General features: G+C 35.1%; 2 protein-coding genes and 1 pseudogene across 8 annotated transcripts; all 3 read left to right on the top strand.

Moving 5' to 3' along the window:
- Positions 1–1931: 1931 nt before the first annotated feature.
- Positions 1932–3977, top strand: LOC129306972 (probable inactive purple acid phosphatase 16). 2 transcript variants are annotated; one of them, XM_054947806.1, is made up of 5 exons: positions 1932–2286; positions 2376–2600; positions 2797–3067; positions 3144–3330; positions 3605–3977. In XM_054947806.1, the coding sequence occupies exons 1-5, from the start codon at positions 1998–2000 to the stop codon at positions 3812–3814; spliced, it is 1182 nt and encodes a 393-aa protein (XP_054803781.1). In that variant the 5' UTR covers positions 1932–1997; the 3' UTR covers positions 3815–3977. The 2 variants fall into 2 exon arrangements, with proteins under 2 accessions (XP_054803781.1, XP_054803782.1); XM_054947807.1 differs by having other exon boundaries at positions 1933–2286; positions 3162–3330.
- A 2261-nt stretch (positions 3978–6238) lies between these two features.
- Positions 6239–8252, top strand: LOC129305590 (probable inactive purple acid phosphatase 16; annotated as a pseudogene).
- A 2881-nt stretch (positions 8253–11133) lies between these two features.
- LOC129306532 (protein IQ-DOMAIN 12-like) lies at positions 11134–14518 on the top strand. 6 transcript variants are annotated; one of them, XM_054947179.1, is made up of 7 exons: positions 11134–11333; positions 11407–11741; positions 11845–11934; positions 12023–12307; positions 12933–13148; positions 13386–13517; positions 13618–14518. In XM_054947179.1, the coding sequence occupies exons 3-7, from the start codon at positions 11869–11871 to the stop codon at positions 14167–14169; spliced, it is 1251 nt and encodes a 416-aa protein (XP_054803154.1). In that variant the 5' UTR covers positions 11134–11333; positions 11407–11741; positions 11845–11868; the 3' UTR covers positions 14170–14518. The 6 variants fall into 6 exon arrangements, with proteins under 6 accessions (XP_054803154.1, XP_054803151.1, XP_054803150.1 ...); XM_054947176.1 differs by having other exon boundaries at positions 11407–11453; positions 11630–11934; XM_054947175.1 differs by having other exon boundaries at positions 11407–11453; positions 11645–11934.
- Positions 14519–14780: the final 262 nt, after the last annotated feature.

The raw sequence follows: 14780 nt of genomic DNA on the forward strand, positions 1-14780 counted from the left end.
TTTTCATATTTTTACTAATGACATTCATATGATTCTTGTATTTTGTTATTGTTTATTATTGATTAAAAAATATAAATAAACTCTTTGCTTTTAATTTTTTATTTTTTTAATCTCTGCTCATCTCTTTTATTCTTTGTAAATTTTTTAAACTACTCATGTAAAGAATTTTAAATATATGAATTTAAAATATAAAATTTTAAATCTATAATTCAAATTCAAATTCACCAATTCAAAAATCATATAAGAGAAATTATTTACCATATAATTCATACTCTATTCAATAAAAACACACACCAATCAATTAAATAAAATTAAATGTATCATTATTTTTAATGATTTTATTGTTGAAATAAAGTGTCTTTTTAATTTCATGTATTTTCTTTCTCTGTGACTATCAATGTCATAATCAAATTATATTTATAACCACTTAACATAATATGCTTTTATTGGACAAAACATGAATGATATAATGCATAGGATTGATGCAAAAAAGATTTCAAAATTTAAACTAGTAAAATATCATAATCAAAATATGGTTAGACACCAAAATATAAACATGTCTCTCAAAGAAGACTCAAACCTTAGTTTATAATATTGCAAGAGATTAGTCATCTTACTAGACTCAACTTTAGTTAGTGTTACTCATATAAATACTTAATCTGTATGATTGCATTATTTAACACTTAAGAAGAATTTTTTAAAAATATCATCCCGTGCAACTCACTGGATAAACTAGTGATATGTAAACTCAATTCATAGCGACGAATACGGATCTGGATCTGATGTTTTTTTTTTTGCTGAAAAAAATGCTAACGTGGCATGATGATCATTGCTTCGCCATGTTGTCAAGTTGGTGACGTGGAAACATAGAATTGCAGCCCGCCATTTTGTTTATGATTGCGCTGGTAACCTTCAATTAGTAATTAGTAATAATTATCACATCAAAGACTCCCGCAAGATGCATCGAATGCTATAAATATTATAATTTTTTTTTCAATGAAATCTGTGAATTGGAGATATGTTAATATGAATTCATGATATATCTAATTCCCAAACATATTACGGTGTGCCTTTCATCGGCCTCAAAGGAAATTGATGGGCCTTGCTGTGCACTTTGCATCTACTTGGTGAATACAACAGTATATATGAAAAAACACTGATCTGAGAGATGACAACACTACTAGTAGAATGAGTAATGACCACTTAAATTATAAGATTTTGAGTTTGAATTTGTATAATTGTAAAAAAAAAAATCTTTTAAAAAAGTTATTTTTAATTGAATTTGATAATATTAGAATATCACCCAATTAAATAACCGCATCAAAGAACAATAATTTATAATTACTTTTAATTGCAACCACACAATGTTTAAATCTTATCAAGTCACGTAGCCAAATAAAACATACTGATAAGCAAGGACAAAGAGGGATCCATGAATCTTTTATGACAAGCAGCTGAAGATGCTGTCAAGGGATATTCGAACTGTAACATCTTGCCATTCATTGTAAACGCAAAAGTGGACCGATTAATGCCGACGAAATCCTGTGGTGCTTTCTCTGTACGCTGAGCTTTCATCCGGCACGCTACATACATTGTTCTGATCATTGCGCGCAATTTTCTTTAAGGTATATTAAATATACAGATAAAAATAATAATTATGCAAACTAAATTATCGGAACCTGTACCAGTAATTTTACTGCTTATCTAAGTAACACTTTAATTTGTGATCCCAAATAATTACAGTATATACGTGGAATAAACTCCAATCCAATCACCTACGGACAATGACATGCAAACAATGCGTGAGTGTTTATGCACTTTTGTTAAACTCGCCCAAATTTGGTCAAAATATGGAAATGTTTTTTATTTTATATAAAAAATAACGATAAAAAAAAAGAAAATAGGAAATTGCTGAAAAAAGTTACATTAGCCTCCTAGTCTTTATCCGTCACCTGCAACCTTTCTCCTTCTTCTGCATTTCCTCTGGCTCGGCGGCCATGGAGAACTGTAAAAGCCACTGGACGGCGCTTTTAGCAAGGTTGTTTCTCTCTCAGCTGTTCATCGTAGGAGCAGCAGATCACTACCGATACCGAGCGCCGCGAAACATCAGATTACTGCCAGATACAACGCCGGAGAGGTTTCTCGAGATGGTCGCTGGGCCGCCCTTCAAGATAGCTCTCTTTGCCGACTTACATTTTGGAGAGGCCGAGTCCACCGATTGGGGTCCGCTTCAGGACATTAACTCCACCAGAGTCATGAATCAAGTGCTTCGTGATGAAATGCCAGGTGAATCTTTCAACAAGAGAACGAAGTTATTCGTGATGTCTAAAATTCCTGTCCCAAAAGCTAACTTATTTAATTGGTGGTGCTGATAGACTTTGTAATATATCTTGGGGACGTCATTACGGCTAACAATATAATAGTTGAAAATGCAACCTCGTATTGGGATCAGGCAATCACGCCGACCAGAAACAGGGGGATACCATGGGCAAGTGTGTTTGGGAACCATGATGATGCTCCATTTGAGTGGCCACTAGAATGGTTCTCCTCGCCTGGAATCCCCCCGATTCGCTGTCCTCGACCTACCACTTCATGTTCAGGTATCCAGTCTTTAACTATTAGTTGCTTGTGGGGTCTCTAATTACAAGTTCCCTAATTTGGGTTAACATGATTAGCAGTGACGCTCATCTTCTTCCCATGAGAGTTAAAAACAAAAAACAAAAAAACAAAAAAACAAAAAAATTGAATGAAAGTATCTTCAGCTAAAGGCGTCTTCGTCTTCAAAATTTTCAACAGAAGAAGAATGTAGCTTCAAGGGCACTGGACGGGTGGAACTGATGAAAAATGAGATCAAGAACAATGGCTCCTTTTCTGTGAATGGTCCAAGGGAACTTTGGCCTAGTGTATCCAACTATGCTCTCCAAGTCTCTTCATCAAATGATAAAAAATCACCCGTGGCTTTCCTATACTTTCTTGATTCTGGTGGTGGTTCCTACCCAGAAGTCATTTCCAGTGACCAAACAGAATGGTTCCGGAAGAAAGCTGAGGACATTAATCCTGAGTCTAGGTAAAACCAATCAGTAAGAGATGTGATGAATTTCTTATTCATTTTCCATACTCGTTCTTATCATCCAAATTATTAGCAAAACATTGTCTGACAGGGTTCCTGAGATTATTTTCTGGCACATACCAAGTAAAGCCTATAAAGAGGTGGCTCCCAAGTCCACAATAGCGAAACCTTGTGTGGGTTCTATCAACAAGGAAGATGTTGCTGCTCAAGAATCTGAAACGGGTATCATGAAACTCCTTGGGAAAAGAAGCTCTGTCAAGGTAAGACCAAACCAACAAGCTATATGTAAACCATGCAGCCAATCGTTGTAAGCAAAATCAGAGTCGGATGATAGTTTGACTTCAAATATGATTAGATGCGTCTGCAACTGCTGTATGATCTAGTTTGCATGGTAATATAGGCATTGTGAAAATCCTCTAAACATTCCTGTTCATAGGTAGAATTTTTGAGTTAGAAAACTCTCTGGTTGAATGAATTTGCTTTGATGGACACAAGCGGCCGGCATTGAGTAGGTTTTAATTTGTTCAACTGCAGGCAATATTTGTTGGGCACAACCATGGATTGGACTGGTGCTGCCCGTACAAGAAACTATGGCTATGCTATGCTAGACACACTGGCTATGGTGGCTATGGAAATTGGCCAAGAGGAGCTAGAATTGTGGAAATCTCTGAGAAACCCTTCTCTCTTCGATCCTGGATAAGGATGGAGGATGGCAATGTTCACAGTGAAGTTGTTTTGAGCTAGAAGTCCTGGCAATATCTTCCATCGGAGAAAACACTCAGAGAGAGTAAATGTTTTTATGCGTTTGTTCTGTGTGCTTATGTTTGTCTTCAACTAAGTTCTCGTTCTTTTTATTGATTAACAATAACAAGTGGGGAAGTAGATAATATTAATACCCATTTCTTCACGTGATTCTCCTTGATTTGAAGAATTCGTCTGTAATACTAATGAAATATAAACACGCTCGAGAATATTGAGAGGCAAGTAAAAAAAAACTTCAGAAATGAGAATATATTAACAAATATTTAGCCAGAACATAAAACTTAAACTTTAACGTAATTATTTAGTCAAAAAAACAAAAACTTTAACGTAATTTTTTTAAAAAAAAAATGCATGACTGGTTGGATCATTGATACATTATGCTCAGGCTCGTTAGTCATCGCCAATTTCAAGTAAACCATTGAGGACTTATCCTGTTCTTACACATGAATTTTTTCCCCATTTCAAACACTTTGGATTGTTATGACTAAAGAATTTTGAGACTTATTATACATCTTTACACACGCTCGCTCTCTCTCTCTCTCTCTCTCTCTCTCTCTCTACACACACACACACATTATATATTTTTTTAATTTTATTTATAAGTTACTTCTAACATATTTTACTTGAATTAAGGAAAATTTTCAAACTAATTTTACCTCTATTAAATATATATATATATATATATACACATACTTTAACATACATTTTTCTCTTCAACATTAAATGGAGGGGTAAAATGAAGAATTTGCAATGAAGTTTTTTTGATGTAAGTTACGACTAGAATCCTAGAAAATCTTCTTTATCTACCTTATACTCTTCTAATTTTATTTATAAATCACTTTCAATATATTTTACCAAAACAAAATAAAACTTTAAGACTTATTAACCTTGTCTATAAATTTAATAATTTCTCAATTTTGTTGCTATCAAAATAAGCATATTTTAATAATATATTTTTTTTTCAACATTTAATAAAAGGCAAATGAAAAAATTTGTGATAAAAATTTAATAAATTAACTTACAAATAAAATCAAAAAAAAAATTCTCTCTCTCTTATAAAAAAGACCAGTAGGAGTTTATAGGACCGGAAGGAGTATAACAAAAATGTAACTCCCCACTAAAGCAAAAATTATATTTTATCTGTTTTAAATTATAAAAACACTTTTAAATAAAATTATATATTAATAAAATTTATTAAATATATTTATAATTTTATTTTCTTTAAAATAAAAATATAAACTTTTTAAAATATCTTCATTTAATATTTCATTTAAAAAATATTAAATAGATACTCTCTGTCTTTGTAATCTATATATATATATATGTTTTTTAACCAGCAAAACAATAAAATTTGATTATTTACTTGAAAGTATAGCAATTTGCCCCCATCAATTTTTCAAGAAAAATGAATCCTCGTCATCCAACATAGTAATCTATTATCACATTAAAACCTCTAACCAATAAAATTAAATCCTCCACGAAGAAGAGACCTGACGAAGAAAGAGAAAATGATAGGATGATAAAGTATCGATACTATGCAAACAAGATGAACCAATAAGAAATCAGGTTGTTATATCTCACCGATTAATACAATACGTAGCTTTTATTCATTTTCAAGACAGAATAAAGATAAAGTTGTCCATTTATTAAAAATATTTTGAGAAATCTTATATTTAGAAATAAAAAAAATTCCTAACTAATATCTTATACATTAGGACGGATGGAGTAGAATATAATAAAAAAAATTATATTAAAAAAGTATCAATGATATAATTTTATTTTTATTAAAGTATTTTATATCAAATCTTTTTCAAAAATATTTTATAATGTAGGGTAGGGGAAGTATACATAATGTGCATAAATATAAATCATGATAACTAGCTTAATGAAAAAAAATTATACAAAATAGACTGATAATCTTATATTTAAAATTAAAACATTTTCATCAATTAAATTTTTTATTTAAAATCGAAGGGAGTGTAATAAATAAGGCACATTTTTATAAATATGGAATTGAATGTGTTGTCTCTTGAAATGCCTCTCATAAATTTAGGAGTTGAGTAATTATTGCTCAACTAGAACTACTCTAAATCTCTAGTAACTCTTTTGATATGTGTCCATGATCTAATTCCTTGCCTATATTGAGTAACTGAAACTGAAGTTTGCGTGTATTGTACTCTGAGAGAGAGAGAGAGAGAGTGTGTGTGTCTGTGTGTGTGTAAATGATAAGAAATTTTAACCAGAAATTGACTACCCATAGGAGTAACAATAATTATTTATTAAGCTCAAAGACTGCGGCCAACTATAATGACCTACTGAAAAATCAAAATGATGTTATGGTCAATGCATGGGTGCGCAAATTTTCATCGTTTCTTCTGCTTCTGCATTTCCCTTTGTTGTGGGGTTATGGATACTTGTAAAAGCCAGTGGACGCATTTGCCCTTGTTCTTTCTCCCTCTGCTGTTCACCGTAGGATCAACCGATCAGCACAAAACACCGCGAAACGTCAGACTGCTGCCAGATTCGAGGCCGGAGAGGTATCTCCAACTCTCAGCAACTGGTGCGCCCTTTAAGATTGCTCTTTTCCCCGACTTGCATTTCGGAGAGGTCGCGTCCACCGATTGCGGCCCACTTCAGGACGTAAACTCCACCAGAGTCATGAATCAAAAGTGCTGCATGATGAAACTCCACCAGGTCTTATTTTCTGAACAATATGTGAAGGGTTTCATACACTTCAAGATAACACACACCGCAGTGAAGTTAGTTTATATTTTTCAAAATTCTTCTGTACCCACAAGTAATGAAGTTAATTTTCTGTTCACAGATTTTGCAATATATCTCGGGGATGTCATTACGGCTAACGCTATAGTGACTAAAAATGCAAGCTTGTATTGGGATCAAGAAACCTCTCCAACAAGAAACAGGGGTATATCAGGGGCAAGCGTGTTTGGGAACCATGATGACGCTCCATTTGATTGGTCATTAGACTGGTTCTCTCCACCTGGAATCCCCCCAATTCACTGCATTCCACCCACTACTTCATATTCAGGTGTTAAAGTCGTCAACTATTACATACATTTTGAAGGCTATAATCTTTGTTATGATTGGGTACCTTTTCATATAAGATTCCTGAGGTCGAAAAGCTTATTGTAATCGCTAATCAAAGTCAAAATTTCTAATTTAGTGGAAGTAATCTATGTCCATTACTGGAACATATTTAATAGTTATCCAACCCTCTTCTTACGAGAATAAAACCATGTGAAGGTATCTTCAGAAGGCTTCTTTATCTTCAAATTTCCAGGGGAAGAATGTAGCTTCGAGGGAACTGGACGGTTGGAACTGATGAAAAATGAAATCAAGAACAATGCCTCCTTTTCTGTGATTGGTCCTAAAGATCTTTGTCCGAGTGTATCCAATTATGTCCTCCAAATATCTTCATCAGATGATCCAAAATCACCAGTGGCTTTCCTTTATTTTCTTGATTCTAGTGGTGGTTCCTATCCTGAAGTCATTTCTAGCACCCAAGCAGAATGGTTCAAGAAGAGAGCAGAAGACATTAATGCTAATTCAAGGTAGAAACAGAGCATAGCTTCGATTTCTTTTGTTGATTCTGTCATTAAAGACAACATGTAAGATGTTGAAAACACTAAAACAACATTTTGAAATTTCTGTTTCATTTCCCACAGTTGTTCTTGCCATCCAAATTAACAAAGCATCGTCTGACAGGGTGCCTGAGATTTTATTCTGGCATTTATTTACCAAGCAAAGCTTATAAAGAGGTGGCTCCCAAGTCCACAATAGCCAAAACTTGGGTGGGTTCTATCAACAAGGAAGAGGTTGCTGCTCAAGAAGCTGAAATGGGTATCATGAAACTCCTTGGGGAAATAAGTTCTGCAAAGGTAAAAGCCAACAAAGCTATAAATAAGCAAGATCAGAGTTGGATTGGATCACAGTTTGCCTTAAAATGTATGACTGATATGATATGTGCTATAATATGATATAGTCTGAGTTTTTACATTGGAATTCCTTTCAAAATTCACGTTCACACTGGAGAATTTTCGAGCTTGCACAATCGAACGATTCAATTGATTTGTTTTGAGGGACACAAGTTGGTACGGTTAAGGCGTGTTCCTTTTTACAACTTCAGGCAATATTTGTTGGACACAACCATGGTTTGGACTGGTGGTGCCCATACAAGAAACTATGGCTCTGCTATGCCAGGCATACTGGCTATGGAAATTGGCCAAGAGGAGCTAGAATTGTGGAAATCTCTTGAGAAGAAGCCCTTCTCTCTTCGATATTGGATAAGGATGGAGGACGGTGATTTTTACAGTGAAGTTGTGTTCTCTGGACAGAGTGAAGCTGTCTTCTCTGGACACGAGAGAACACTTACAAGACTACATACGGTTTACTTTTGTATGCTTTTATTACACGTATTTTTCAAGAAACAATGTCGAATGGGGATGCAGATAATACCCAACTGCTTATATATATACTTCTCTTCTTTTGGTCTGAAGAATTAAATTTCGCCATCCTTCATGATATCTGGCAACATGCTATAAAATACTGATGAAAAAGGAAAAAGAAGAATTTGTACGAAAAATGTCCTTTTTTTTTTTTTGTGTGCGCGTGCGTGCGTGTCTATTACTTTGATAGAATCTTCGATCTTGTTTGTCAATTGAATACAAACTTCGTGAAGATCTACAGCATTATTATTATTATTATTATTATTATTATTATTATTTATTATTATTTTGATGAAACTGCGGCATTCTTTTTCATGATAGCAATACGTAAGAAAGTCAATTTATAATGCAAAAGCCTCTCCTATGAAATGCTTGGTTCTTTGCTTGTTTGGCCGCTCACTTCTCTCTCTCTCTGTCGAAAACACTTGGACCGCTTGACGTGTGGGAGGATCATTATTCTCAATACCAACATGACAGTCGAACATGGAGTGATTGGCCGCTCATTATATATCAACTAAAAGCAGAGAGATTGTAAAACAAAACTCTAAAATATGCTTAACGATAATAAACTACATACTTTTTTAAAAAATACGGAAGAGATAAACAAACCACTGCACCATATCTACCTTATAGAACCAGGCCTGCGTGTGTAGTTGCAGTGATTTCTTTCTCAAAGCGATAGAGCTGTCATATATGAACGTCGATTTTAATATCCAACAAGCTTACGCGGACTGACTGAAAGTGACGATTGGTTGACCCACATGCAATTTGAATTAGCTCAAGTATTGATCATTACCGTTGAAAAGAAGTGTTACTTTTTTTTTTTGGCAAAGAAATGTGTTAAATTAGGCCAATAACTACAAGTAGACTAATGATCTTTAATTAGTCGTTGAAGACATAATTCCAGAGAGTTTAATGAACTTTGCAAAGAAAATAGCCCAAATAACTCAGCAATCACCGGATTTGAGAACTGTGGATTAGAAAAACGTTACAATTGCATTAATTAGGGGATGCTTTTAGATAATTCTAACCAAATCAAACTGTGCCTCTACAAATAAGCCCTGCTCTTAAGTTGATCTGCAATATAGCAATGCTTCCTGGCATCGTTCAAGATCATCAAGTCATTGAAGCAGAAATAAAGTCATCCCTTTTTTTTTGTTTTGCCTTATTGGCGGAGAAAAAACAGAGACATCAGTCCTGAAAAATGAAATTTATGGAATTCAGTGCCTCATGACTTTTCTTGGACACCAAACAGCCACAGAGCCACGTTACCCTCACTCCTGTTGATGGACCACTCTAGACGCCAGAAAGGTTCCCGCTTCTAAAGAGGTCAGAAAACCTGCTCGCATCAATTACCGAAGAGAGGACTGGGGATAAAGTAAATATATAAAAATTGAATTCCAATGTTCATTGCCGAAGCACAATCTTCTTCATCGCATTGCAGAAACGTGAATTCGAGTTCTTCAACAGGAAAATCAGATCTTCGATGAACAGCTTATAAGTTAAATCATATGGATGCTTCGGTGGTTCGAGTATTTATTGAAATGCCGACTCTATGGCAAACATTAATTGAGGTAAATCGGTCGCTGTCTTAATCGGGTCGCTCTCAGTTACAATTCTACAAATTTTCATCCCAGATTCACATGGGAATTTAAACCCTTATCCACAAATCCATAGCGAAAGGATCATGCATATTGTAACTTGCATGGAGCAACAAGAAGCATGTCCCTATACCTACGGAACAAGTTCATAAATAGATTGCCATATATTCCATACTTCCCAAATTATAAAATACTTTTTAAATAAAATCTTATATATTAATAAATCTTATTAAATATACTTAACAATTTTATTTGTTTTAAAATAAAATATAAATTTTTAAAAATATCCTTCATTTAATAATTTTAAATCTACACTTAATTAATATCAAATAAAAAAAGAGAGAGGATAATATTAGAATAAATTTATTTAATAAAACTTTAATTTTCTTAGAGTATTTTATATTTTAAGACAGTAAATTTTTTTTAAAAATATTTTATAATTTAAAACAGAGGGAGTATTTTAATTGGGCATGCAAAGAAATGCGAGCATCAATTTCCATTGAGAACATAAGATGAATTTGTTTTCTTCATGAAATAGGAGTGGTTTATAGGAGGATCGCAGTCAACTCAAATTTAATCAGAGCAATTCTAATTAGGCGCGTTTAAATAACTAATTCCCTTCAACTAATTATCGCAAACATTCAAAAGGCTTTTAGGAATTTGATCGCCCAAGTTCAAAAGCAGTGTTAGGTTTGCTTCTATTGCGAAGGGACTAGCTAAAGTGCTTCTGCATTGACCTCAGACCACCTAATCGCAAATTTGTAAAAACAACACATTGTGGAATAGGTGTACATGATGTTACCGACTCAGAATTACCGCCACTAGTTCTAACAATATATAATTTAAAATATTATCAAAATATTGTTGGGTTGACGTTTATTCCAACTAAATTGATCATTCTTTATAATTAACAGAGTATAATGAGGCGAAAGCGCATTTGATTGCAGTAAATTCAAACTGTACTATTCCATTTTCTGTTGTACTAATAATAATAATAATGCTGTTGATATGATGGATAGCTCCCTGCTTTTCCGGAGGGAACGGAAGGCGAAAATCGAAAGGGTCACGTTAGTAAGTTTGACGAAAGCAGACATTTGCAGTGGACCGTAGCGGTTGCAAAAATTGACATATGGAAAAAGATGGGGACAAGAGGGACCCCATGAAGTTGAATTAACTTGCTTTTTAGTCCCCAGTCATGAAACGGAGGCCAACTGCATTTTTCCACATCATTACAGCAGTCATTGCTGTGCCTCTTGCTATGCATTTCTTGCTTCCATATTCACTTTTATGAGGACCATGTCAATGGTACTCAAAAGTGAAAAAAGAGAATTTCATGAAAAAGCCAAGATTTTAATGGCACAAAGAAGAGACCCTCTTGGAGAAATGGTCAGCAATGTCTAGTACAAGCTGTTGGGGTGCTTGGTATTTCATAGAGTAAGTGTCTATTGGGTTTCTGTCAATTTATGGCCATTCTTCTCTTGGTCTAACTAAGCCTGCTGTTTTTCAGGCATTCTGTGCAGCATAGTTCATTGTTGTTCACTGGCCTTGGAAGAGGTTAGTCTAGCAGAATGGTCTGTTTACTTTTTTCAGATTTTATTGACATCTTCATGCTTTAATTATACCCTTTTCTGAGGTGCACTTTCTGTGTTTGATTCAATGCCTCTGCTGTTCAGAATTTATTCCTGTGTACTGCTAGGCCATTAAATGACTGTACTAAGAAAGTTTATCAGCGTTTGCATTCACAGTTCATGTTGACAAAAGAACAGCAGAGCAGGAGGAGCATATAGAGTAGAGTAGAGATTATTGAAGCATTTTAATTACTCTCCGGAATCATAAAATCATGTACATATCGCCTTCTAGAAATTCTACAGCTGGCTTTGCTCCTCTTTCTGAAGCATCAAAGTATAGGATGTGCCTGAGTAGAGAATGGTGTTTGGAGTATTAGGTTCATAAGATGCCATAATTCTTCATGGCAAAGTGGAGCTGCTGGTTTGGATGTGGCAAGAAGCACTCAACTTGTGAGTCAAAGCCCAAAGTAAGAGGTGTCCGAGAAAGCTTATATACAGAATACCGTTGCTTAGCACTACCCTTTTGATTGATATCTCTTTTATATGTAATCTCAGAATTCAAAGAGATGGAGTTGTGGTCTTGGGGGGGTCAAGCAGAAACAGCATCCCACACTTACAGGACCAAACAGAACGCTTAGTGAAGCGAGAGAAGAACAGAGAAAGCACGCAATGACAGTGGCTGTTGCAACAGCAGCAGCTGCTGAGGCTGCAGTTGCTGCTGCTCATGCTGCTGCTGAGGTTGTCAGGCTCACAGGTGCTTCCCGCTCCTACTCATATCTCTCCAAGGGAAACCGAAACTTGGCCGCTACTAAAATTCAAAGTGCATACCGTGGACATCTGGTAAGCTTCCTCAGAACTTTTAACTATGACCAGTGTATAGTTTCTATTTGCATATTCGACATCTGGCGAGCTTACTCAGAACTTATGACTATTATTAGCGTATAGTTTCTATTTGCATATCTCTAGCTTGGAGAGGTTTACACTTTAAAGATGAAATAAACCAAAAAAAAGATAGTGGTTAAAAGTTCCAGTCGGAATGAACTGCTTTTAGTTTTACTCCAGTAACCAGAAATGTTCATTCATGCAAGTAGCAATTAATGAATAGATTGCAGCTACAAAAGGTTAGGTGCATCTAGCCATTGCTAGAACTGGACTGATTAGTCTGGCTTTTGCTTCCAAACTTATCGCTGGTGCCCTATCAAAATTCTGTTAAAAATTGATTTTTTTTTAAATAACTTCAAAAATTTGCCAGCACAAATTTCATTTTAGATGGTGTATTAATAAGTACTGTAATCATCTGGCTTTGGTAGTTATTCCTGATTTTACAAGTCATGTCCCCTGTTCTCAAATTTATTCAGTCAAAATATAGTTGATTGTTCGGGTGAATTTAAGTCAACTGTGGACATAATGTATATTATAAACACGTTTACAAACTCAGTTGAACTCTTAGCTGAGAATGAAATAGGCCAGGAAAGCATTCAGAGCACTGAAGGGAATTATCAGACTGCAAGCTATAGCTCGCGGTCGGGCTGTGAGACGTCAAATGGGTTTGCTTTCCAACGGAAGAAAGCAGGTAGGAATCCAGAAAATCAGCAGCCATGCAGCAGAAGGAATCAACAAAAAAGAAAAGAGCAAGCTGCTTCTTAAGAAGAAAACGAAGTTGGAAGATACGGACATGAAAGTGAGTATACATGCAGACAACATTAACATCAACATCAATATCCCAGAATAATCTTTAGTGTTGCATTTCCCAAAATGGGAAAAGTGTCAAGTAACTAATGTAACAATGATTTCTAAAGATTTCCACTGTTTCAATGGTTCAACTCAAATTATAGTTGTTCCCTAGACCCTGCTGAATAGCATTATAAGCCAATAGATCAAATTCCCTTTGCTAATTCTTTCAAGAATTTGATTACAGCCTGAATGCCATAGTCAAAGAATTTGGGATTGCAGCTTACACTCAAAAGAAGACGTTGAAGCTATATGGTTGAAAAAGCAAGAGGCTATTATTAAAAGACAACGCATGAAGCAGTACTCTTTCTCACATCGGGTAACCTCATTTGATATATTTCCTGTCTTAGCAAGACCTCTTGCTGATAATTTAGTCAAATCCAATTTGTATCTAAGAATTTCCATGCAATCTTCTTCAGGAAAGAAAATTTTGCCACGTTGGGGTTGAATCTGTTCCCCATATGGAATTTAGAGGGGAGAGCTGCCGTACTCTAGGACAATGGCTGGACAGAGAAAAATGTAATGGAGATGTGTTTTATAAAACAGCAATTCCTTCAAACTTGATCGCGAGGGAATGGTACGATACAACACAAGTAGCAGAGAAGAATGTGAAAATAGAAGAACACTTGCAAGAAGACGAATTGAGTACAGTCACTTCACAGCTTTCATTTCCCAGGAGGTCATATTCTTGGGTGAAGAAAATTTCAGTTGCAGATGAAAGTTCCATGCAAAGTTCCCCAGTTTTTCCAACATTTATGGGCGTGACAGAACGTGTGAGAGCAAAAGCAAGGTCCATGAGCACTCCGAGGCAAAGAGCAGGATTTCTGGATTTATGCTCCGATCAGACAGATTGTAAGAGTGACGGCAGAACTTTTAGGTCTTCTTGTCATGAAGCATCTACAAGCGCCAATGAAGAAAATGAAATTTCTCAGCAGAGATGTCAGGGTGTCAAGTACCGCTTGTATCGTTAGAAGCTGGTCCGATGCATGTAATGGCGAGGAATTGGAGGGTGAATGGCAAACTTGCTCGGTTTATTTTATGGTGCCCAAGACGGAGACACGCACCGTTGAATCTCTGGCTTCGCGCTTTGCAAGTACATACATGTCAAGTGCTTTTTGCCCGCCCATTATGTGTCATTGAATATTTCTTTTCCTCCTAGTTCGGTAAGGAGATTTTTTCTCTCCTTCTCTCTCTCTAGAAGAGAGATAGACTTATCTATCATTGGGTCAACTATATTTTGGGCCCATATATTTTATCTGCAGTGAAAAATTAATCTTGTTTTAACTTTAAAATTAAAATATAGTTTATTTCATGATATAATTTTTAGTCCCTAAATCTTGTTTGAACTCGAGTTAAGAGAGTAGGCGGAGTGAGTTGTTTAAAATCAAAATTCAGGAACTACGAACAAAAAGTTATGTTCATTTATTTTAAAATTAAAATATAGCTAAAAAAATTATCAGCCAAAGTCTGGAAGGATTACAGTACACAATGGTATTCACATTCCGTGCTCATCAACTTTTGGGTTGATTTGAGCCACTCATTTTGTCTATGAATGATCCATGCCTTTATTTTAAATTAATTT

This window comes from Prosopis cineraria, unplaced genomic scaffold (genome assembly GCF_029017545.1).
Source record: "Prosopis cineraria cultivar Desert tree isolate PC_DT_omini unplaced genomic scaffold, ASM2901754v1 PC3, whole genome shotgun sequence".
In the NCBI taxonomy this organism is placed as follows: Eukaryota; Viridiplantae; Streptophyta; class Magnoliopsida; order Fabales; family Fabaceae; genus Prosopis; species Prosopis cineraria.